The sequence below is a fragment of the Erigeron canadensis genome, chromosome 2 (genome assembly GCF_010389155.1).
Source record: "Erigeron canadensis isolate Cc75 chromosome 2, C_canadensis_v1, whole genome shotgun sequence".
In the NCBI taxonomy this organism is placed as follows: domain Eukaryota; kingdom Viridiplantae; phylum Streptophyta; class Magnoliopsida; order Asterales; family Asteraceae; genus Erigeron; species Erigeron canadensis.
This window is the reverse complement of record NC_057762.1, coordinates 27,467,148-27,490,974: the sequence shown is the minus strand read 5'-3', so window position 1 is coordinate 27,490,974 and position 23,827 is coordinate 27,467,148. Positions and strand designations below refer to the sequence as shown.

The following is a 23,827-nucleotide window of genomic DNA, read 5'->3' as shown; positions in this document are numbered from 1 at the left end:
AAGATGAGATGGATGGAGAGCAAAGATTGCTGCTAACCACTGGTGGGCCTGAAGCTCTCTACAGACAAAAGCAAGCTGATGTAGAGCAACAACTGAAAGAAAAGAGAGAGAAATTTGAGGTAGAAAAGGCCAGGTGGTTGAAAATAATGAATGATAGGAAGAGGCCAGAGAGAATCACAGCAGCTGAAGTTCACAAAGCTGTCATGGGAACAAAAACCAATCTGAAGTTCCTGAGAGAAGGACACAGTGCCCCAACTAAGATTGAAGATATAAAGTTGACCAACTTGGGAGCTTCAGAATGGTATGAAATTTATATGATCATCAAGGATAAAAAGGCTGCCAGCTATGAACAACTTTAGGGGATGCTGAAAAATTACTTTGAAAAGGCACTGAAGTTCGAAACAAAGTTCAAGGCAGACCTTCCCATGCTGAGGGCAGTCTTTGGGTCTCCAGCAGCTGTCTCCTCCTCATCAGGCAGGCGTGTCCAAAAAAGAAAGCTTGCTTCACAATCCTTGCCTGCTGACCTTCCTCCTATCTCTGGTGATGCAGCATTAAATCTGAGGCTTCCTCCCAGGTGTTCTTTTGAAGAAGGGAGAATACTTGAAGACCCTGCTGGCATTTTCTTCCAAAACTTCAGAAATGATCAACTCTTTTTCAGACTGGCAGAAATTGAACAAGCATCCACTGTTTCCTGATCAGCATCAGAAGAAGATTTGCAAAGATGATCAGTGCTCGCTCAGTAATCAGCAGGATTGATGAAGAATTGATGAAGCCAGAGAGATGAGAAGATCCAGTGCTTAGAATTGCCAAGCAGGAAGATGCTTGGGAGATAGAGGCGGCAAATCTTTAGATGTATATTTTGTAAAAGCTTTATGCTTAGCTTGTAACTCACTTTTATGATATAAAAGACATCTTCAGTTCATATTACATTCTTCTTACTTATTCAGCAAGTCTCTACAGCGAATAGGGGGAGATTGTTGAGACCTGGATTCGCTAATAAGACTTACTCGCTGCTGTGTATAATCAGCAAGTCTTCAGTGAGTCCAGTTATACTCTTCAGCGGGATGCATGCTGACCAAAGTTCATCATGGCGGGAAACATTCAAATTGCATGAAGACAAAGAAGTCACATGGTGGTTAACTAACTGTAATTTGCCCTGAATGGCAAATGTACATGTTGGGACCAAAGCAAGGGTTCTCTCTCTCTTACCCGATTTGGTATAGAAGACAATGGGCACATGATTCAAGTACCATGAGCCAATAGGAAGTCGACAACCACCATCAAGTCACAATCAAATCAGGCTGTGTTGCCTCAAGTCTTCCCCTATATAAAGCAACACAGCCACATTGTATCAGTGTGTTAGTCACCTGAAAAGTGTGTGTCACATGTAATTGCTTAAGTCTTTAGTGTGTCTAGACTTAGCAATTACTTTTGTTCTTTTGTATTCTTGTAAGTCAAGTGTAAGATCAACCATGTATTCATCGTTTAAATCAATGATACATATGATTATCCTTGCATTGATGTATTACAATTGAACTCTACATTGTTCTTGTTATTTACTTACCTGCTTACTTTCTTTCTTGTCTATTTAACCATCTCGGCTCGTCTGACGTACCGAAAGGTACAAAAGGATTCAAGCCAATGCTGGATTTCATCCATGCATCTCCTGCCAGTCAATGTATTATGGCTGATCCTGAGAAGATCTTTGTGCATCTTTTAAGAGAATTCTGGTGGACTTGTAACTATGATGATGAAACTAAGTCCATCAGTGGTACAGTTCGGGAAGGGACAAAAACCATCACTATCACTCCGGCGTCCCTTCGCCAAACGTTAGGGTTTCCTCAAGAAACCAATGAAAAAAACTTTGTGGAGCCTGCTACTGAAAATGAATGGAAAGCATGGCTGCCTTCGATTGGGTTTAACTACAATCTAAAGAACCCTCCATCCACAATCCCCAACAATCCTCTCAAGCAAAATCTTCCAGGGATCTGGAGAGTTCTTTTTTCCCATGTAATTCAGTGTATGGGTGGAAATTCTGGGTCTTACAATCAGGCATCCACTACTTCTATGCCTATGATTCATGCGCTAGCAGAAGGGAGGTTTGTTGATTATGGGCTGATGATCTTCAATGACATGAAGAACAAGATCTCCATGAACAATAGGTCACATACAGTGCCTTTTGTTAGACTATTCTCAGTGATTTTCAAGGAAGCACTTGGTGATGCCTACTCGCTGCCAGAAGCTTCAACAATCCCAATTCCAAGGGTTGGGAGCAACATATACAAGCAGACAGCTGAACATCTTGTTGCAAGGCTCACCTCACACATGAAAGAGGTATTATTTTCTTTAAACTCCTCTCTATACCCCAAAGACAGCGACTGGGAGGTAGCACTTCTTTCCGATGAAGTGGCTGATACGGTCGCTGTGGATGCCCAAATGCCTTCGGAGGCTGGTTCGCTGGAAAACCCCCCAGCGACCTCCAAAGCCTCCAAACAAGCCAAAAGAAAATCTAAGGCAACATCCCCAACTAAAAATATTCAATCTTCACCCTCCGCTTTCGTCCCAAAATGAAAGCGGAGTGATACAAAAGGCAAACCAAAGGTTAGGATGTCCTCTACGCCCAAGGACACTAGTACCCAAACCACCCCATCAGCAGCCTCCCAACAGGCTGTTGACAAGTTAAATGGGAGCAGCAAGCAACCACCTCAAATTTCTGTAGGAGAGGTTGGTGAAGATATTGGGTCACCCCAACCCACTAGAGGTCTAAGTCCAAATCCACCCAAAATAAATATTCCCCCTTCTTCTCAAATACACTTTGAGTCGTTGACAGCAGCCAGATCATAGGTGATGCTAGAGTCAACACCCTCTACGGCCAATGATATCTTGGTGGAACAACACACTGAGGTTGAGGCACCAGGTTCCTTTAACCCTCAATCTACTTCTGTCTTGGAAACTGCTTTTGCAGGGACCGAGACATATATTTTTGGTAATCTTACAGATGAAAAAGCTGGCAGTGAGTTCGACCCATTAAATGATGATGCCGAAATCACACTCGCTGCTGCTGAAGAAAGTGAGGAAGATGTTGTTAGTGGGTTTTTGGCTGAAGACTTGGGATATGTGCTTATCTCTTCTCCAATCATTTTGATGATGTCCCAGAGTCTCTTGACGACATGCCACCTCCTCCAAGATTCTCTCCAAAGCCCACTGCTAAGTTTGAACTTGATGGTCACTTTGGAGAATTTGAACTCAAATTAGATGATGCTGAGCTTCAAAAGAGAATTATGATGTGCAAAATTGTGAAAATGAAGCCTGCAGTATATGTTGAAGCTGAGGAGGTGGATGATGAAATAATAATGGAAGTGCCACCACTACATCATCCTGATTTCTTTGGCCTTCCTTGTAGCAAATACCCAGTGTCGCTTAAGAACTTGAAAGTGCCTTCTCCACAAAAAGCGACTACTGCCTTCACTGCTATCAACTTGCCTGGTTTGGACTATGTGGAAACATACCAGCTGCAAGAAATTTTAAGAAGGGTGCAAGTATGCCAAAGTCAAGGAAATAGACATGGATACTTATATGCATGGTTGGTTGACAAAGTAGCTGAGCTAAACCTAGGGGCTTGGGCGAAGTTTGGTGAGTTGGTCGCTGGGAATGATATTTTGCAAGATGAGCTAGCTGAACTAAAGGACAACATATTTGGAATCAAGAAGGCTCATCGTGCAAGCGAGCTAACTCATGAGCGCTTTCTTTGTCAAAATCAAACTATACTTGATGCCAGCATGAAACGGGTTAGCACCTCAAACTCTTCTATCTCAGCTTCTCTTGAAAAGTTAAAGGATGAGTTCCTAAAATCTAACTTAGCCACTGAAGTTCCTGGTCTTGTTTATTCACTTCATCAACTTTCTCAATCAAACATTCTCTTCACCGCCCATCTGAATCAACTAAATCACACCGTTTCTACTTTTCCCAAGCATCAAGATGATTTTCTAACCACTCTCACCCAAGAAATCTCTTCTCTCAAATCACAATCTTCCTCTGCTGCCACTTCTGATGATCGAACTTCCAAACTAGAAACAGAAGCTGGTGAATTGAAAGGCATGATGCATGAGATGTTGGGCCTCCTTAAAACAAAAATGGAAGCCGCTAATGCCTCCGCTGCTTCCAAGGGGGAGAAAACAGCTGGGGAGGTCCCAACTGACAAAATTCAGGCTGAAAATGCTCCCCTTGGTTCCCAAAGTATTGAAACTGAAGCAAATGTTGAGGGGAAGCAAACAAAGGAAAGAAAAAATGATGAAGCTGAGAAGGTTGATGTTGAGGGGGAGAAAATAAATGAAGAAGTTGCTAAGAAGACAGCTGAGGAGGTGCCAACTGGTCTTACTGAAGTTGTTCCAAAGCCTGCTGAGGTTGTGCCAGCGAGGCCAATCAATGTATCTTCCTTCAAACCAACTCCTAAGTTCCATGCTGCTCTTGACAAAAGATTTGCTGAAAAAGGTAAAGCAGTCATGGTTTCTCAAAGCAAGCCACCCAAACCTCGTCAGCAAGAAAAATTGATGTTTGGAGCCTTTCCAAAATCAACAACTGCCTCTAATGATCTTTCTCCAGAAGAAATTGTAGCTCAACATGAAATACTAAGCAAAAAGAAAGAAGAAGAGCTGTCAGCTAAGTTCATCAGTGGGCAGATTGTCAATGAAAAATTAAAAGGCGCTGATGAAGAGACGAGAAAATTGGGTTTGGCTGCTCTCAAGAGGAACGAGGAGCAATTCTTTGCTAAGAAAGCTAAAACCTTGGAGGAGAGTCAGGCAGCTTATCTCAAGACAAGAGAGATCAGACAAAGAGAAGAAGAAATTCTCAAGGTAACTCCTACTCTCACTCAGCAAGGCATGAATTTATGTATTCAAAGAAGAGGAATGCCCAAGTTGTTCAATCTGAAGAATGTCAAACCTTCTACACTTGGGCCAACTGAGTGGATCGAGATCTTCAAGCTGATCAAAGATAAGAAGACACCACAATATGATCCTCTACTCTAGATGGCTGGAGTGCAGATCAAAGACATTAGAAGCAAAGATCTTCAAGTGAAAGATTCTTTGCTCAGCTCTGCCAGACATCCTTATCCTCCTCTTCCTCCCCAGCAACCAAAAAGTGGCACCAAGAGGACAGCTGCTGGTCAAGCAGTCTCTCAGCTCCCTTCTATTCTCAGAGCTGTCCCGAAAGCAAACATTGAATAAGAGCCACTTTTCAACTTAAAAATGCCATCATGAACTCTTTTCGTTGATGGAGAGTATGATGAAAAGCTGGGAGGATTGTGTTTCTGTAATGTTCATGGTCATGAACTGTTCTTTCGAACAAATGAAATTAGCATTGCTTCCTCGGCATTTCTGGTAAAGATTAGGAAATACTACATCAAGTCTTCTAACAATCAAGAGTTTGTGAAGCTGATTGATAAAGAACTGCTGAAGCCAGAAAGACAAAATGATGCTGAATAAATCAAGGCCAAGGAAGAATGCATGTGGGAATAGATTGTTTATAAAATTGTAATGTTGATATCTTGTAACATGTTTGTCATATATATATAAAATCAGCATTACACCAAAGATGTCTTGTCAAATATCTGTTATTGCAAACCTTCTATTCAGCTGAGTTTCCTCAGCGAATAGGGGGAGATTGTTGGATCAGGGATTCGCTGAGGGACTCAGCGAGTGACTCGTTCAGCGAGCTCTCAGCAAGCACATATATCTGCAAGCATGATCTATCTTCAAAGTCTAAAGGATATGTTCAATGACTCATCGTCCAGTATTTGTAAGTCAAATATGAGCGGGAATTTGAAGAATAGAAGAATGGTCCCAAGGACACGTGTTGAAAGATCAAGATGAAGACATGTGACCTTGTACTACTTCGGTGCAATGGAGTTTCTCTTTCATACCGTTTTTGGAAACAAACAAGATGAAGGAAAGAGACCTCTGCAGATCTGAATGATCCACCAATAGATAGTTGACAACCTTCATGTGTCAACATCTACTAGGGTAGTCATGTGATTCCTTATCTGCCAATAAAAGAAATCACTTGACCTAGCCACCATCCTGTTGGTGTGTTCCACAGTTTTACTTTATTCTTTTTAGTTATTTGTTAAGTTTTTGTGTGTTCAAAAACTTAACACATTTTTCTGTTTATTGTTGTTAAACAACCATCCATGTTTTCATCGTTTAGTTTGAAATACATATAACTAAACAAAGTTCTTTACTTCTCGTCTTTATTCTTGTTGTTTCATTTTTGTATTACAAGTTAGTTAATCAAACACAAGTAGTGCATTCGTGGACCATCATAACCATAATCCTATAAAACTCGATCTAGACCCATCTATTCAATCCAGGCAAGCTTACAACAAACTAATCCCTCAGCTATATATATTGATGATTGATCTCTGTTATATAAGTGTATGTTAAATAACAAACGATAACGTTAAGTTTATCATGAAGATATAATCCTATGTATACAAATGATGGTAGTTAGTAGTTACCTTCTTGGAGGTCCACTCTCGTTTGACTCATTGGGATTATATTGTACAATAAATCTTGGTTTCCATTTTAGAATTTTTTTTGCATATATCATTTCGCATTGTCCTCCATCAGTGTTTATTGAAAAATACTGTAGACAATAAAAGAAAAAACTTAATTGTTTGGATGTTTGGTTAACATTATCACATGAAACATACATACATACATATATAACCCTATATTCACTTTCAGTATATATATATATACTGTAATATATAATATAATATAGGGTTGTCTCATAGTTAAGCTCATTTCACATACTAATCTTTTACAATAATATTTTTTTATAAAAAGAACAAAATACTGAGCTCCATGCTTTTTATGAAATAAAATACTAATACATTGGGTGTTCTAACCTTATATTCCTGGCCATATATATATATATAATGGTAGTTATATAAGGCTGTTAGGTTTCTAAACTTAGGTGTGGAACACTCACATATTTATTTTTTAATCCATAAAATTCAGGCGGGCCAAACATTTATTCATTAAACAAAAGATATTAAAAAATTGATATGTAAGGGGTTCCATACCTAAGTTTAAGTGTCGGACAGTCTTAAATTCACATTTCCCCATATATATATATATATATATATATGGGATATACTATTTACACACTCTCTTTCTATTTACACTAACCCTAAACGTATGAATTACACGTGTACGTGTGTGGGCCATATGGATTTTGGCTGCTTTTGAAAAGCCATGGAAATTATTTATAAAAATGAATTGTCACTACCGAGCTTCAAACACATGACCAGAGATCTCAAAGTTTGCCCCTCTTGCCACTTGGGCTACAACTAACTTGTTGCTAATTTTCTTTCTTTATTTTATATATCCGTTCTATACGTATCACAAATACAACATCAAGCTACGGTTTTACTTATAAATTGTTTTTATAAATTAAAAAATACTTTACAACGAAAATATTATATGACGAAAATATTACGTGTGTGGGTTTTATAAAAAGTTTTTGTAAATGATATAGACTAGTAATTTTACCCGGACGTTGCTCTAGGTGGAAAACAAATATATAGTGACAAAAGTTAATAACATCAAACTGAAAAACGAAATTTTTGTTGTAAAAGTTAAAAAAAAAGCAAAAGTTACCCCGTAAGACTATAATATGTGGTCACATGTCTTCATGTTGTAACCTTGTTTTTATGTAGATGACCGACTTATATATGCGAGTTATATAAAATAAAGAAAGCAAATTAGCAATGAAACAGTTGTAGCCCAAATGGCAAGAAGGGTAAACTTTGAGATCAACTGTCCAGTGTTTTATTGGCGGCAACGACAATTCATTTTTATACATTTTTGATCGATTTAATATAAAAAAATTATTCAAGAGATAATGTGTCATAAACTTTTTGAAAAAAACACGTATTATTCAAATTATTAAAAACTGACATTTTCAAGAGATAATGAATAGAAAGTTTATTATACTTTACAAATTTTCTTGTACATTTCTTTTTAATATATGTGTTAAAAAGTTTGTTGCTAAAATGTAAGAGGTAATGTTGTAGTTAAAATAAAAGATTATCAAAAAGTAAAAAAATTTAGTGTTAAAAGTGTAAGGGGTTAAGATATTATGGTGAAAATAAAAAGATTAAAAAGTTTACTAAGAATTATAATAGTTTTGTTCTAAAAGTGTAAAGAGTGAAACTATTGTGGTGAAAATAAAAAATTTAATAAAAAGTATATTATTCTATAAACGCTTTCCTGTATCTTAAAATAAAAGAAAATTAAAAACTATAAAAGTTTAGTATTTTTTTAAAATGTTTAACATATTGTATTGAAAATAACAAGAATACAAAGTTTACTAAAAGATTGACCTTAGTCATGGTAGACCTATTTTTTCATACATAAACTGACATTTATAAGGGGAATATACTGACATTTTAGTTTAGATTATACCAGGCCCAGTTGTATGTGTTATGGGTTTAGACTTAGCCCAATAAGAAAACCAAAAAAAAATTAACTTTGGACTATAGCCCGAAAACTCACACGAATTACATAGTTATTTGGACCCAACCATAACATAGTTAGATAGTGATGGAAAAGTGCCTTAGTATTACTTCAAATATTTATATCCATCCATAGAATGGTTGATTTAAAGGAGGGAGGGTTGCACATGGGGACGGTCACATGTGACTAACACCCAAACCTACCATTTCTTCATTCATCTTCAATGTAAATCTTAATGATGTTTTTTTGGTATAACATATTTGTTTGTTTTATAGCGTAAAAAACGAAAAAAATGTATAGAGGATGATTTTGAAGAGAATTTATTAAATAGGTGGATAGGTGGAATTTTTTTGTGAGTGGAAGATTTTGAAGTGAAATGATTCAATAGGTGGATAGGCAACCTTTATATAGAGTGTCAATTAAACACGTAAAGTGTAAGGCAACATTTAATCAACACTACACTAGCTTCTATCGAACATATTTTTTAATTTATATTTCTTAACAAAAAACACTTGAAAAAATTAAAAACTCGCTAATAATTCATTTAACGGCCGTTTAGGCCACTTTTTTACTACGTAAATCGATTTTGGGTCACTTGATTGTTAATACACCGAGCCTTAAGATCTTAAATAACTTCATAATGATAATGTCTAGTGAATTAACAGAAAAAAACTCCAAGTCATTTAACAAAAAACACTTGAAAAAATTGAAAACTCGCTAATAACTCATTTAACGGCCGTTTAGGCCACTTTTTTACTACGTAAATCGATTTTGGGGCACTTGATTGTTATTACATCGAGCCTTAAGACCTTAAATAACTTCATAATGATAATATCTAGTGAATTAACACAAAAAACTCCAAGTCATTTAACAAAAAACATGCAAAATAAATAGTAACACGTTATACCTTGGGTAAAAGTTCAAGACTTGTCATCCCTAAGAATCGAACTTAATACCTTGGGTAAAAGTTCTATATGCCTTTTACTAGTTAGACTAGTCATTATTAACACGTTATATGTTTTTAACTTTTCATTTACATACATTCTAAAAAAACTTAAAAAAAGAAAATTTAATAAACATAAATATCAGAAAGCATAATTAAATTGTTTAATGCTAACGTCTCTGTTTTGGGCCTGAAGAATGACTGGGCTTGACAGCCCACGAAAAGACTGGGCCTGGTATGAAGCGGGTTCTATTATTAACTCAAATAGAACTCCCTTGCATAAGACACGGCTATTAAGCGGATTATAATACTTTTTAACCGGGTTATATTAAGGAGCCTGTACTTGTAATGTAATATAGAAATTTTTAACCGACTTTGCGATGATATTATGATATAAGAGCAGCCCCACGTGCCATGCAATCACTCCAGAACAAACCATTCAAATTGGTTGCTTTTTTGTTTAACTTTTGTACTTTTACGATATTTTTGTTTGTAATTATACTGCTTTTCAAAGAAAGATGTACTCATTATCACAAAATTAATCTGCATATACCCAAAATTTATTACAATACATAAGTATCGACATATGATAGCGAATTATGTATTTACAAAATTAAGCTGCGTTTTCTAAGAAATATACAAAAATTTTAAATACAATAAGAACTTTTTCTTTATTTGTGATACTTTAGCCACCTTTAAAAACGGATATATTTAATCTTGAAGGCATTCTAGCATTAAATGAGTGTTAGCCTAACTGGCATGGAGGGTGTATTGTGAGAAGACACGTCCCGTGTTCGAATCCCAGCTATGGCAATTTATTTTTAATAATTATATGGGTTTTCAAAACAATGCAAAAAAGCAGGCCCACATTGGTATAAGGGGTTGTTTGCAACTAGGGTTAGGTTTTGATTGTTTAATTAGATTCTTTGAGTGTGTAAATAGAACCTCCCATATATATATGATACCCTAATTAAATTAACTACTAGATTTTTGAAAGATAATGTAATGAATTAGTTTAATACAATCATGAAGAGTAAAAAATTAAATTAACTACTATATGTAAAGTAAGAAATTAGCTTACCCTATTGCCGAGATCAAAGGAAATTCCGTTGCGAAGAATCATGAAGAGTTGTTTACTGGTGGTATACTCTGGAAAAGAGTCCAAGTTCTTCACAAATTTTTCAATGCCCTTGGGTAGTTTATTCTTCCAATATTCCTCCGAGTCAAGTTCTGCTATATTCCCCCTACTCTTCCCCTTGGCTTCATATTCTTCCTATCAACCAATCAAACATCGACTTTGCTTAATTTAAAAGGACAAGTTAGAAATAAAGGACACTAACAAAAACAAATCCAGATACATGTGATATTTCAAAAATAATCATCAGAACCTGAAAGTGGAGTGATTCTTCAAGCTCTTTGATAACCAGATCTACTGGAGGTCGTTTTTTGCGATCATCATGCAAGCATCTATATGCAATTGCTGAAAATGTGCCCATGGAGTACGAATTCATTTGTTTCCTTAACTCAGGATCGATAATCTCATCCAAATTCCCATTTTCATATGACTTTTTGGCCGATTCGGCTGATAACACGAAACCATCATCATCTTCCATCATGCAAAGCCTCCCACACAGAACTTCAAATAGTACCATGCCCAAGGAATATACATCAGATTCTTTTTTTACAGCACCAGTAATAAAGTATTCAGGTTCACAATAGCCTTGTGTGCCGCAAGCATGGGAAATAACGGTACTTCTACCAAGACCTGCTAAGCTTAACACGGACAATCCAAGATCAGAAACTTTGGCAACCCAGTTAGCGTCTAACAAAATGTTAGCGCTTTTTATATCCCTGTGGATTATGGTTTGATGCTCTCCAACATGATTATGAAGATGATCCAACCCTCGTGCTGCAGCAACGCATATTCTAAGTCTTTCCAACCACGTAAGAGTATACGTTATACTCTTACGCCTGACTATATACCGATCCAAACTTCCATGCTCTGCATATTCATACACAAGAATCTTCTCTCGTCCCTCATCACAATAACCGATAAGAGATATGAGATTTTGGTGCTTCTGACCAGAGAGTAACTGGATTTCTGTCAAAAACTCTTTTAAGCCTTGACTGAGGTTTTCGTTTAACCTCTTTACGGCAACCGTGGTAAGCTTTCCATCAATGGTGAGTCGTCCTTTATAGACCAGGCCGTATCCACCTCTCCCTATACGCGTTTTGAAGTTGTTAGTTGCTACTTTTATATCTTTAAATGATAGTTTTAGCTGGGATTGAGACTCTTTTAGTTGTGACATTTTTGTGTTTCAGAATGGGAGCAGAGTTACATAGATAGTGAACAGCAACTATATCAATCTGAGATCTGAGAATAAACGGCTTATTTAAATTGAACAATATTTGATTTAATAGATATTTTGACAGATAGATACTTAACAGATCAAAAAGCCATTGACTTTGTATATTGGTTTTATCATCTTCGGTATTTGATTAATGAAAATATTCCACTGCTATTAAAAAAGAGAAATTTAGAAAGCCGGCCATTGACTTTATATTTTGAGTTCGCATTGTGAAAATCCTATCTTTTTTATAAATGAAAATACCCCTCATCCTTTTAAATTTTTTAGCTTTTTTCCTCAAACAACCTAAAATACCTATAACTTTAAATATTTTTCTCAAACCATACACTACATCTACCCAAAATACCCTCAAAATGTTTTCAATTCCTAACTACTCAGATTAACCCTTACTTAATTCACTAATATAAATATTTCAATTTAATATGGATATAATACCCTTAATAAAATTATTTACGATATGTATTCTCAACTCTTAAAATAATTATACTACCCCTTTTTACATCAATTACAATTACATTAATAACACCGCTACCGCCACCGCCACCGCCGCCACCAACCGTTGATGATCTTCTAGATGCTAGTTAATGGTGCATTCGGGACCTAATCTACTAGATGCTAGTTAATGGCTCGTTTTCGAGTCCAATCTACTAGGTGTTAGATAACTGACCCGGTTGGTCATGATCTTCTATATGTTAGTTAATGGTGTCTACCTAATCTACTAGATGCCATTTTAACTGTTCTTAATTGATTCTAATCTACTAGATGTTATTTTAACGGATCTTAATTGAATCTAATCTACTAGATGCATATGCAACTGAGTCGTGTCGTGTTATAGATCTTGATATTGGTTATGATTGTGATATTGATATTGATCTTTATTTGTTGTGTGCTTGGGCTAGATCTTGAAAGTGATTGATTTGTGTTATACGTGCAATACTTGTTGCAAGCATTTTAAGTGATTTCTATGACTTATTCTAAGTTTTGTACATGCTATTGGTATATTGACACAAATGTTTTGATTATGTGATCCTACGAAACCAACCTAGTGTTGACGTTATGAGTATTTTTCAGATATACGAGAAATCACTTGCAAAATAAGAATTGATGCTTATAGATGAACCTAAGGATCGATTGATTGTATTCTAGATCTTTAGACTCGTACACGATGTCTTGGTTTGTTTTCTCTTGCATGGGATTCGTATGTTGTATTCTTGACTCATGTATGACAACTTGTAGCCTTATGCGAACATCATGTAGTTTCTCTGTATAATATCCATTTACTGCCGCCGCATTAGGCGGGTACTCTTCTAGTTTATATAAAACCAACAAGTTTTATTTTTGGAAACTTTTTAGGACTGAGGTTTTGGCATAACTATAGTTTTTAAGACCAGACATTGACTTTGTATTTTTGTGTTCGCATTGTGAAAAAGTTATATAAAACCAATATGTTTTTAAATTTTTACTTTTGAAAACTTTTTAGGACCAGGTTTTGGCATAAAACCAATACGTGGTTCAATAACCTCATTGGTAGTCCTTTATAGGAGGATAAGGTTCGTATTTCGTCCTTTGAGTTAACGACTATCATCTCACCTTCGTTAACACCTGTTGGTCCTAGAATGCACTACTTGTGTTTGATTAACTAACTTGTAATATAAATATGAAATAACAAGAATAGAGAAGAGAAGTAAAGAACTTTGTTTAGTTATATGTATTTCAAACTAAACGATGAAAACATGGATGGTTGTTCAACAACAACAATAAACAGAAAAATGTGTTAAGTTTTTGAACACACAAAAACTTAACAAATAACTTAAAGGGAACAAAGTAAAAACTGTGGAACACACCAACAGAATGGTGGCTAGGTCAAGTGATTCCTTTTATAGGCAGATAAGGAATCACAAGACTACCCTAGTAGATGTTGACACATGAAGGTTGTCAACTATCTATTGGTGGATCATTCAGATCTGCAGAGGTCTCTTTCCTTCATCTTGTTTGTTTCCAAAAACGGTATGAAAGAGAAACTACATTGCACAGAAGTAGTACAAGGTCACATGTCTTCATCTTGATCTTTCAACACGTGTCCTTGGGACCATTCTTCTATTCTTCAAATTCCCGCTCATATTTGACTTACAAATACTGGACGATGAGTCATTGAACATATCCTTTAGACTTTAAAGATAGATCATGCTTGCAGATGCATGTGCTCGCTGAGAGCTCGCTGAACTAGTCACTCGCTGAGTCTCTCAGCGAATCCCTGATCCAACAATCTCCCCCTATTCGTTGAGGAGACTCAGCTGAATAGAAGGTTTGCAATAACAAATATTTGACAAGACATCTTTGGTGTAATGCTGATTTTATATATATATATGACAAACGTGTTACAAGATATCAACATTACAATTTTACAAACAATCTATTCCCACATGCATTCTTCCTTGGCCTTGATTAATTCAGCATCATTTTGTCTTTCTGGCTTCAGCAGTTCTCTATCAATCAGCTTCACAAACTCTTGATTGTTAGAGGACTTGATGCAGTATTTCCCAATCTTTACCAGAAATGCCGAGGAAGCAATGCTAGAGGACTTGATGCAGTATTTCCCAATCGTTACCAGAAATGCCGAGGAAGCAATGCTAATTTCATTTGTTTGAAAGAACAGTTCATGACCATGAACATTACAAAAACACAATCCTCCCAGATTTTCATCATACTCTACATCAACGAAAAGAGTTCTTGATGGCATTTTTAAGTTGAGAAGTGGCTCTTATTCAATGTTTGCTTTCGGGACAGCTCTGAGAATAGAAGGGAGCTGAGAGACTGCTTGACCAGCAGCTGTCCTCTTGGTGCCACTTCTTGGTTGCTGGGGAGGAAGAGGAGGATAAGGATGTCTGGCAGAGCTGAGCAAAGAATCTTTCACTTTGTATTTTCGTTCTTTGCTTCTAATGTCTTTGATCTGCACTCCAGCCATCTAAAGTAGAGGATCATATTGTGGTGTCTTCTTATCTTTGATCAGCTTGAAGATCTCGATCCACTCAGTTGGCCCAAGTGTAGAAGGTTTGACATTCTTCAGATTGAACAACTTGGGCATTCCTCTTCTTTGAATACATAAATTCATGCCTTGCTGAGTAAGAGTAGGAGTTACCTTGAGAATTTCTTCTTCTCTTTGTCTGATCTCTCTTGTCTTGAGATAAGCTGCCTGACTCTCCTCCAAGGTTTTAGCTTTCTTAGCAAAGAATTGCTCCTTGTTCCTCTTGAGAGAAGCCAAACCCAATTTTCTCGTCTCTTCATCAGCGCCTTTTAATTCTTCATTGAGAATCTGCCCACTGATGAACTTAGCTGACAGCTCTTCTTCTTTCTTTTTGCTTAGTATTGCTTCTAATGTCTTTGATCTGCACTCCAGCCATCTAAAGTAGAGGATCATATTGTGGTGTCTTCTTATCTTTGATCAGCTTGAAGATCTCGATCCACTCAGTTGGCCCAAGTGTAGAAGGTTTGACATTCTTCAGATTGAACAACTTGGGCATTCCTCTTCTTTGAATACATAAATTCATGCCTTGCTGAGTGAGAGTAGGAGTTACCTTGAGAATTTCTTCTTCTCTTTGTCTGATCTCTCTTGTCTTGAGATAAGATGCCTGACTCTCCTCCAAGGTTTTAGCTTTCTTAGCAAAGAATTGCTCCTTGTTCCTCTTGAGAGCAGCCAAACCCAATTTTCTCGTCTCTTCATCAGCGCCTTTTAATTCTTCATTGACAATCTGCCCACTGATGAACTTAGCTGACAGCTCTTCTTCTTTCTTTTTGCTTAGTATTGCTTCTAATGTCTTTGATCTGCACTCCAGCCATCTAAAGTAGAGGATCATATTGTGGTGTCTTCTTATCTTTGATCAGCTTGAAGATCTCGATCCACTCAGTTGGCCCAAGTGTAGAAGGTTTGACATTCTTCATATTGAACAACTTGGGCATTCCTCTTCTTTGAATACATAAATTCATGCCTTGCTGAGTGAGAGTAGGAGTTACCTTGAGAATTTCTTCTTCTCTTTGTCTGATCTCTCTTGTCTTGAGATAAGCTGCCTGACTCTCCTCCAAGGTTTTAGCTTTCTTAGCAAAGAATTGCTCCTTGTTCCTCTTGAGAGCAGCCAAACCCAATTTTCTCGTCTCTTCATCAGCGCCTTTTAATTCTTCATTGACAATCTGCCCACTGATGAACTTAGCTGACAGCTCTTCTTCTTTCTTTTTGCTTAGTATTTCATGTTGAGCTACAATTTCTTCTGTAGAAAGATCATTAGAGGCAGTTGTTGATTTTGGAAAGGCTCCAAACATCAATTTTTCTTGCTGACGAGGTTTGGGTGGCTTGCTTTGAGAAACCATGACTGCTTTACCTTTTTCAGCAAATCTCTTGTCAAGAGCAGCATGGAACTCAGGAGTTGGTTTGAAGGAAGATACATTGATTGGCCTTGCTGGCACAACCTCAGCAGGCTTTGGAACAACTTCAGTAAGACCAGCTGGCACCTCCTCAGCTGTCTTCTTAGCAACTTCTTCATTTATTTTCTCCCCCTCAACATCAACCTTCTCAGCTTCATCATTTTTTCTTTCCTTTGTTTGCTTCCCCTCAACATTTGCTTCAGTTTCAATACTTTGGGAACCAAGGGGAGCATTTTCAGCCTGAATTTTGTCAGTTGGGACCTCCCCAGCTGTTTTCTCCCCCTTGGAAGCAGCGGAGGCATCAGCGGCTTCCATTTTTGTTTTAAGGAGGCCCAACATCTCATGCATCATGCCTTTCAATTCACCAACTTCTGTTTCTAGTTTGGACGTTCGATCATCAGAAGTGGCAGCAGAGGAAGATTGTGATTTGAGAGAAGAGATTTCTTGGGTGAGAGTGGTTAGAAAATCATCTTGATGCTTGGAAAAAGTGGAAACGGTGTGATTTTGTTGATTCAGATGGGCGGTGAAGAGAATGTTTGATTGAGAAAGTTGATGAAGTGAAGAAACAAGACCAGGAACTTCAGTGGCCAAGTTAGATTTTAGGAACTCATCCTTTAACTTTTCAAGAGAAGCTGAGATAGAAGAGTTTGAGGTGCTAACCCGTTTCATGCTGGCATCAAGTAAAGTTTGATTTTGACGAAGAAGGCGCTCATGAGTTAGCTCGCTTGCACGATGAGCCTTCTTGATTCCAAATATGTTGTCCTTAAGTTCAGCTAGCTCATCTTGCAAAATATCATTCCCAGCGACCAACTCACCAAACTTCGCCCAAGCCCCTTGTTGGATCAGGGATTCTCTGAGGGACTCAGCGAGTGGCTCATTCAGTGAGCTGTCAGCGAGCTCATACATCTGCAAGCATAATCTATCTTCGAAGTCTAAAGGATATGTTCAATGACTCACCGTCTAGTATTTGTTAGTCAAATATGAGCGGGAATTTGAAGATTAGAAGAATGGTCCCAAGGACACGTGTTGAAAGATCAAGATGAAGACAGGTGACCTTGTACTACTGCAGTGCAGTGAAGTTTCTCTTTCATACCGTTTTTGGAAAAAAACAAGATAAAGGAAAAAGGCTTCTGCAGATCTGAATAATCCACCAATAGATAGTTGACAACCTTCATGTGTCAACATCTACTAGGGTAGTCATGTGATTCCTTATCTGCCTATAAAAGGAATCACTTGCCCTAGCCAAAAAAGGCGTTGGTGTGTTCCACATTTTACATTATTTTCTCTAAGTAATTTGTTAAGTTTTTGTGGGTTCAAAAACTTAACATATTTTTCTGTTTATTGTTTATTATTGTTGTTATCAAACAACCATCCATGTTTTCATCATTTAGTTGAAATACATATAACTAAACAAAGTTATTCTTTCTCATTTCTGTTCTTGTTACTTCGTCTCTACATTACAAGTTAGTTAATTAAAACACAAGCAGTGCATTCGTGGTCCTACAAGTGGTATCAGAGCCACTGTTTCTAAATTATTGGAACAAGATCTGTTTGCCTCTCGTGTTTATATTATTTTCTCTCTTTTCTTCACAATTAAATTTTTTTTCTATTTTTTTAAAAGATGTCGTCTGTACCCACTCTTGTTAACACGCGTGACTTTGGTTACGTTTCTATTCCTCCAAAATTTGAGCCAAAGGACTTTGGCTCATGGAAGGAACGAATGTTACTACACATAGTGGGTGTAGAACCATATCTTATGACCATTCTAAATGAAGGTCCGTACATTCCCACATATGTTCAAAGGACACCAGGTGCAACACCTGATGCTCCTGAAATTGTAACAGATCTAGTCAAGCCTGAAGTCCAGTGGACTGAAGAAGAGCGAAAGCTCGTCAATCTTGACTCTAGATTGAAAAATATGATCATCACCACCCTTCCCACTGAGGTGATGAAACTAGTCATTAAATTCCCCACTTCAAAAGAAGTCTGGGAAAGACTAGTAAACACTTATGAAGGGTCAGCTGACTTGATTAAAACCAAGAAAATTGACCTCAAACGTGCCTATGAAAATTTCTTTTCTCTTCCTGATGAAAGTCTCGAGGGCACATATACCCGATTTAAAGGGTTGCTCAATGACATGACAAACGTTGGCATTACTCATGACTATTTTGAGGTATGCCATAAGTTCATCGATTCTCTTCCTCTCAAATGGCAGAATCTTAGACAAATCCTCCGTACCACCAAAAAGATTCAAGAATTGGATCTAGAGGAGTTGTTTGGCACTTTTCAATTTGAAGAGAAAGCCTTGGCTCAAAATATTAGAGCCTCTGCTGAATCTAGGAGACATGCTGGCTCCTCGTCTGCTACCAGCACTACTGCAAACCCCTTAACTGACCCTCTTGCTCTCATCTCTTCTGAGCCCATCTATCCCAATGATGGTGCCAGCACCTCTTCTCTTCCAGCATCCTTTCAAGCTCAAATTGAAGGGCTTGATGCTGAAGAGAAACAGGAAATGTTCAGTGATTTTGTTGAATTTGCATTAATCGCTGGAAAGAAGTACTCCAGGAAATGGAACAACCGTAAGTCGATTGCTCCATATAAGCCTCCTGTGGATAAATCACAGGAGGAATGCTGGAAATGTGGTAGAAAAGGCCACTATCAAAAGGAGTGCAGAGTTTCTATCCCAACTCCTGCTGCTCCAAAATCTAACTCATCCAAAACTGCTGATGAATACAGGAACAAGTATTATCAGCTCAAAGCCAAAATGGCTGAAACTGAAAAGGCCAAAACACCAGGCAAAGGTCTGGTCGCTGAAGAGCATGATTGGGCTGATTCAGATGACTCTGATGATGAGGAGTATGTTGACGCCATGTGTCTCATGGCTCTGGCTGATAGTGATGCGCTGACAAAAGACCAAGTCTCAACAAGTCAGTGGGTAAATGTCACTGTCAAAAAGGTACATACTCTTCTTTCAACTTCTGATAAGGACAAAACCAAAATTCTTGAATCCTTGTCATGTGATCTTCAGTTCGTAGAAACTCTGCGTGCTGAAGCTCACTCAAAACTCCTTTCAGTAAGTTCTGAATTGAGTGAAAAATCTGAAAAACTCAACAGACTGAAGAATGTTCATGTTGAAAAACTCAAAAACTTCAGCTTGAAAATGAAAAACTCAAGCTTGAAGTTCTCAACCTCAAGATGATTGTGACCTCCTGGTCAAAAGCTTCTAAGTTTCACCATCAATGTCTTAATGAACAAGTCCCTGCACAAGTTCAGGTAGTGATAGGTGGAGACTTTGAATCTGCTGCCTGCATCGCTGACATGTTTAAAGATGATGTGAAACCGGAAATCACAATTCCTCCTTCTGGTATTACTTCTCCTGGGGAGATGAAAAAGTGGTATTTCGTCAAAGGAAATGATTACCACACTGAAATGGACGCTGGATCCTCCACATCTCTCTCCAGCGACCCTTCAAATTCTTCTGAAGCTAAAGCAGTTAGCTCATCCTCGTCTTCAAATAACATATTTTCCCATTTGCCTATTGTAGGCATGATGCCACATGAAGGCAAAATTCAATATTCTCCAAATGAAACATTTCATGGAGACATCTCAAATGATGGGTACAAGTCCATCGCTCCTCAGCCCCTTTCCCTGAATAAGTCTGAGACTTTTAAAAGAAGTAACGTTGCTGCTCCTTATGACTACAACACGCCTCAGCGAGCTGATCATACTAAGCAGCAACCTCAGTCTATCCCATCAAATTCTTTTCCTTCTAAAATCTTAAGTGCTGATGTATCTCAGCATGAACGCCTCATGGAGAGACGAGTAAGGTTTGGAGATGTTAGGTTTCATAATGAGGGCTCATCTCAAGCCAAATCGGTTGTCCATCAGCAGGCCTCTCATTCTTCTCCATCTCGGTCAATTCTGAGACACTCAACTCCTCTAAGAAGTAATGTGCCTCAGTCGGTCAACAGACCAACCACTCCTCAGCGAGGAAACATTTCTCCGCAACAAATGAGGAGTACAACTCCTCAGCGAGGAAACACTTCTCAGCAGCGACTAAGGAGTGTTACTCCTCAGCGAGGAAATGGTTCCCAGCACCAAGTAAGGAGTATGACTCCACAAAAGGGACACTTGCCAAATCAGCAAGTGAGATCCTCCACTCTCAATAAAAGACAGTTGTCTCCCCAGCAGTCACAATCGTCTATTCCTCTTATGGAATATCTCCCTCATAGGCAAGGGAGGTCTTCCACTCCTAATCAATCTTCTAGATCCACCACTCCCAATAGGGTTCTTCAATCCAGGACTTCCTCTTCTCAATCTAACCTAAAACAAGCGTGGAGTGTGTTAAGAGGCTCACAAGTGGCCTCCTCTTCAACTCCTCGTCTAGATGACCCCACTGGCAAATCTCTCTGGGGTTCCCCTCCTCTATCAAAGAACTCTCGCAAGCAAAAATCAAAGCCTAAGTCCAAGGCAAAGACTAAGGCTTCAACCTCTTCTGACCCAAAAATTGTTGAACTTGCCCAACAGGTCAATGACTTGTCTTCTCAACTTAAAGAATTCCTTCTTTGCACTCAACAAAGCAACTCCTCTAACAGGAAATGCTATATTTGTGGCATGAGAGGACACATTGCTACAGATTGTTGTAACTCAAGAGATGCCCCTGAAGTTGTTGTGCAATCAAATGCTCACACTTCAGCCTGTGCCTCTCTAACCAACCCTGCCTCATCTTCCATGATTAGTGAGAGACCTCCAAATGAATCTCTCTTCATTGACACTGGTCTGTGGGGACTCATCAATCTAATCTTGCCAACTATATTGCCTCTCAACGCATTGAGATTCCTCATTCTCAGAATGTCATCTGCAATTCGTGGGGACGACCTGCAATGCTGGTTGAATTCAGTGCTCCCAACGTTGTTAGCAACTCAGTGGTGCTTCAAGAAAATGAGAATAACATGATGCCCACTGATGAGAGTGACAGAACTCATATGCTTTCTAACTTAGGAAACCACTTCACCCTTGAGGAAACTTTCTCCTCAGAGTCTTCCTCCACCACTGATGCACCCATCATTACTTCTACTGACATTCCTGTCAGTGAGTCTGAAAGTGGACCAAACTAAAACCTTCTGTCTTATCCTTGCAGGGTTCACTGGGAAAAGGTGTGTGGTATTTGGACAGTGGATGTTCAAAACACATGACTGGCTCAAAGACCTTGCTGGATAACTATGTAGAGGCTGCTGGCCATACTGTAGTGTTTGGTGATAATTCTACCGGACAAACTGAAGGTTATGGTCTCCTCTCAAATGGGTTAATCAAATTCTCCAAAGTTGCCTATGTGAATGGATTAAAACACAATCTTATAAGCATAAGTCAACTTTGCGACGCTGATTACAAAGTCATTCTTGATAAACATCAAGGGACAGTTGTAAATATCAACAAGGAAGTCGTATTGGTCGCTCCAAGAAAACGAGATGTATATCTCGTTGACTTCACTCCTATCAAAACTGATAGTGAGACTTGTTTCTTTGCCAAGTCTGCTGCCGAACTAAATTGGTTATGGCACAAGCGTATGTCGCATGTAAATTTCAAAACCATAAACTCACTGGCCAAAAAGAATCTTGTTCGTGGCCTTCCTCCTCTCTCTTTCGAAAAAGATAGGCTCTGTGGCGCTTGTGAAAAAAGGCAAATGCCATAGAGTTACTTTTAAAACTAAACAAGCCAACTCTGTTAAGGGTTGTTTTCATCTTCTTCACATGGACCTTTTGGTCCAGTAATGTCCAAAGTCTAAAGGGTAGCAGGTACACTTTAGTGATTGTGGATGAATATTCAAGATATACTTGGACAATTTTCCTTAATTCTAAGAGTGATGCTGCTGATGAAATCATCAAATTCATTAAGAAAATGGAAAATCTCAACAACATAAGGATCAAAGAACTCAGAAGTGATCATGGCACTGAGTTTAGAAACCACACTCTTGAAACGTTTTGTGCTGATCAAGGGATCTCACAAAACTTCTCTTCCACTAGAACTCCTGAGCAAAATGGTGTTGCTGAAAGGAGAAATAGAACTCTTATAGAGGCAGCACGCACTATGCTCAGTGAGTCCTCTCTTCCCAGTAGGTTTTGGGCTGAAGCAGTCAACACTGCTTGTCACACCCAAAATAGATGTCTTATTGTCAAAAGACATGACAAAACTGCGTATGAAGTTTTAAGAGGAAAGAAACCTCTAATCAAATACTTTCATGTATTTGGATGTCCTGTCTTTATTCTTAATAATAAGGATCATTTAGGGAAATTTGATCCGAAAGCTGTTGATGGTTACTTTGTTGGATATTCTTCTATTAGCAAAGCTTTTAGAGTATTCAATACTCGTCTTCAAAAAGTGGATGAATCAATTCATGTCACCTTTGATGAAAGCTCTTCTGCTCTTAGAGATATCCAGCCATCTTCTACTGAAGAGATCTTCAATGAGTTCATAAACCCTCCTATGGAGGATGCTGACTCATATGTCGATGCTTCTTGCTTTCCTCCTCTTGATCAACAACTCACTGAGGATAGTTCAGTAGACCCTGAGCTGGAGCAAGTTGCTGCTCACATCTATACGATTGAGCCAGTTGAGCCTATCTTAAGGTCAATTCATGCAGCATCAACCAAACCTAGATCACTGGCTGATTATGTGCAAGTTGATGACTCTGCTGATGAAGAGTTTCATGATGCTTCAGCAAACACTGAGGGTATGGAGTCTGCTGACGACTCCAACATCAATGATTACTCAACTCAGTCAAATAACTCAACTGATCATCCTGACACTGAACCCACTATCACTATTGACCTTTCTTCATATAATCCTCTTTCCTCTGTTCACATCTCCTCATCTTCTGCTGATACTCAACTAGGTTCTGCTAGTGTTCCTTCACTTAGGTGGACAACCAGTCATCCTGCTCACCAAATTATTGGTGATCCTCAGCAGGGCATTGTGACTAGATCAGCGACTAGAAACGCATGTCTATATGTTAACTTCTTGTCCATGATCACTCCCAAAAATATTGGTGATGCAATGGCTGATCCTTCTTGGGTTGCTGCCATGCAGGAAGAACTCACTCAATTTCAACGACAGCACGTCTGGTTTTTAGTTCCTTTACCACATGGTAAGGAACCTATTGGTACCAAATGGGTCTATAGAAATAAAATGGACGAAGACAGTGTTGTTGTACGCAACAAGGCTAGGCTGGTTGCCCAAGGTTATCTTCAAGAAAAAGGAGTCGACTTTGATGAAACCTTTGCTCTAGTGGCCAGATTAGAAGCTATACGCTTATTTTTGGCACATGCTGCTTATCGAGACTTCAAGGTCTATCAAATGGATGTTAAGAGTGCCTTCCTAAATGGAAAACTCGATGAAGAAGTCTATGTCGAGCAGCCACCTGGTTTTGTAGATCCAGCCAAGCCACATCATGTCTTTCGTCTCAATAAGGCCTTATACGGTCTTAAACAAGCCCCTAGGGCTTGGTACGACACTCTTTCAGAATTTCTTCTCTCCAACAACTTTCAGCGAGAATCCATTGATAGCACTCTTTTCATCTTTCG

General features: G+C 38.3%; 2 protein-coding genes across 2 annotated transcripts; both read right to left on the bottom strand.

Annotated features, from left to right (window-relative positions):
- Positions 1-10,534: 10,534 nt before the first annotated feature.
- On the bottom strand, positions 10,535-11,771 carry LOC122588006 (putative receptor-like protein kinase At5g39000). Its single transcript, XM_043760154.1, has 2 exons — positions 10,851-11,771; positions 10,535-10,735 (listed from the first exon to the last, which is right to left on the bottom strand). Exons 1-2 carry the CDS (start codon positions 11,769-11,771, stop codon positions 10,535-10,537), a joined length of 1,122 nt encoding a protein of 373 aa, XP_043616089.1.
- Positions 11,772-14,592: 2,821 nt separating this feature from the next.
- On the bottom strand, positions 14,593-16,916 carry LOC122588005 (spindle pole body component 110-like). The gene is made up of 4 exons (XM_043760153.1): positions 15,781-16,916; positions 15,345-15,653; positions 14,971-15,217; positions 14,593-14,781 (listed from the first exon to the last, which is right to left on the bottom strand). Exons 1-4 carry the CDS (start codon positions 16,914-16,916, stop codon positions 14,593-14,595), a joined length of 1,881 nt encoding a protein of 626 aa, XP_043616088.1.
- Positions 16,917-23,827: the final 6,911 nt, after the last annotated feature.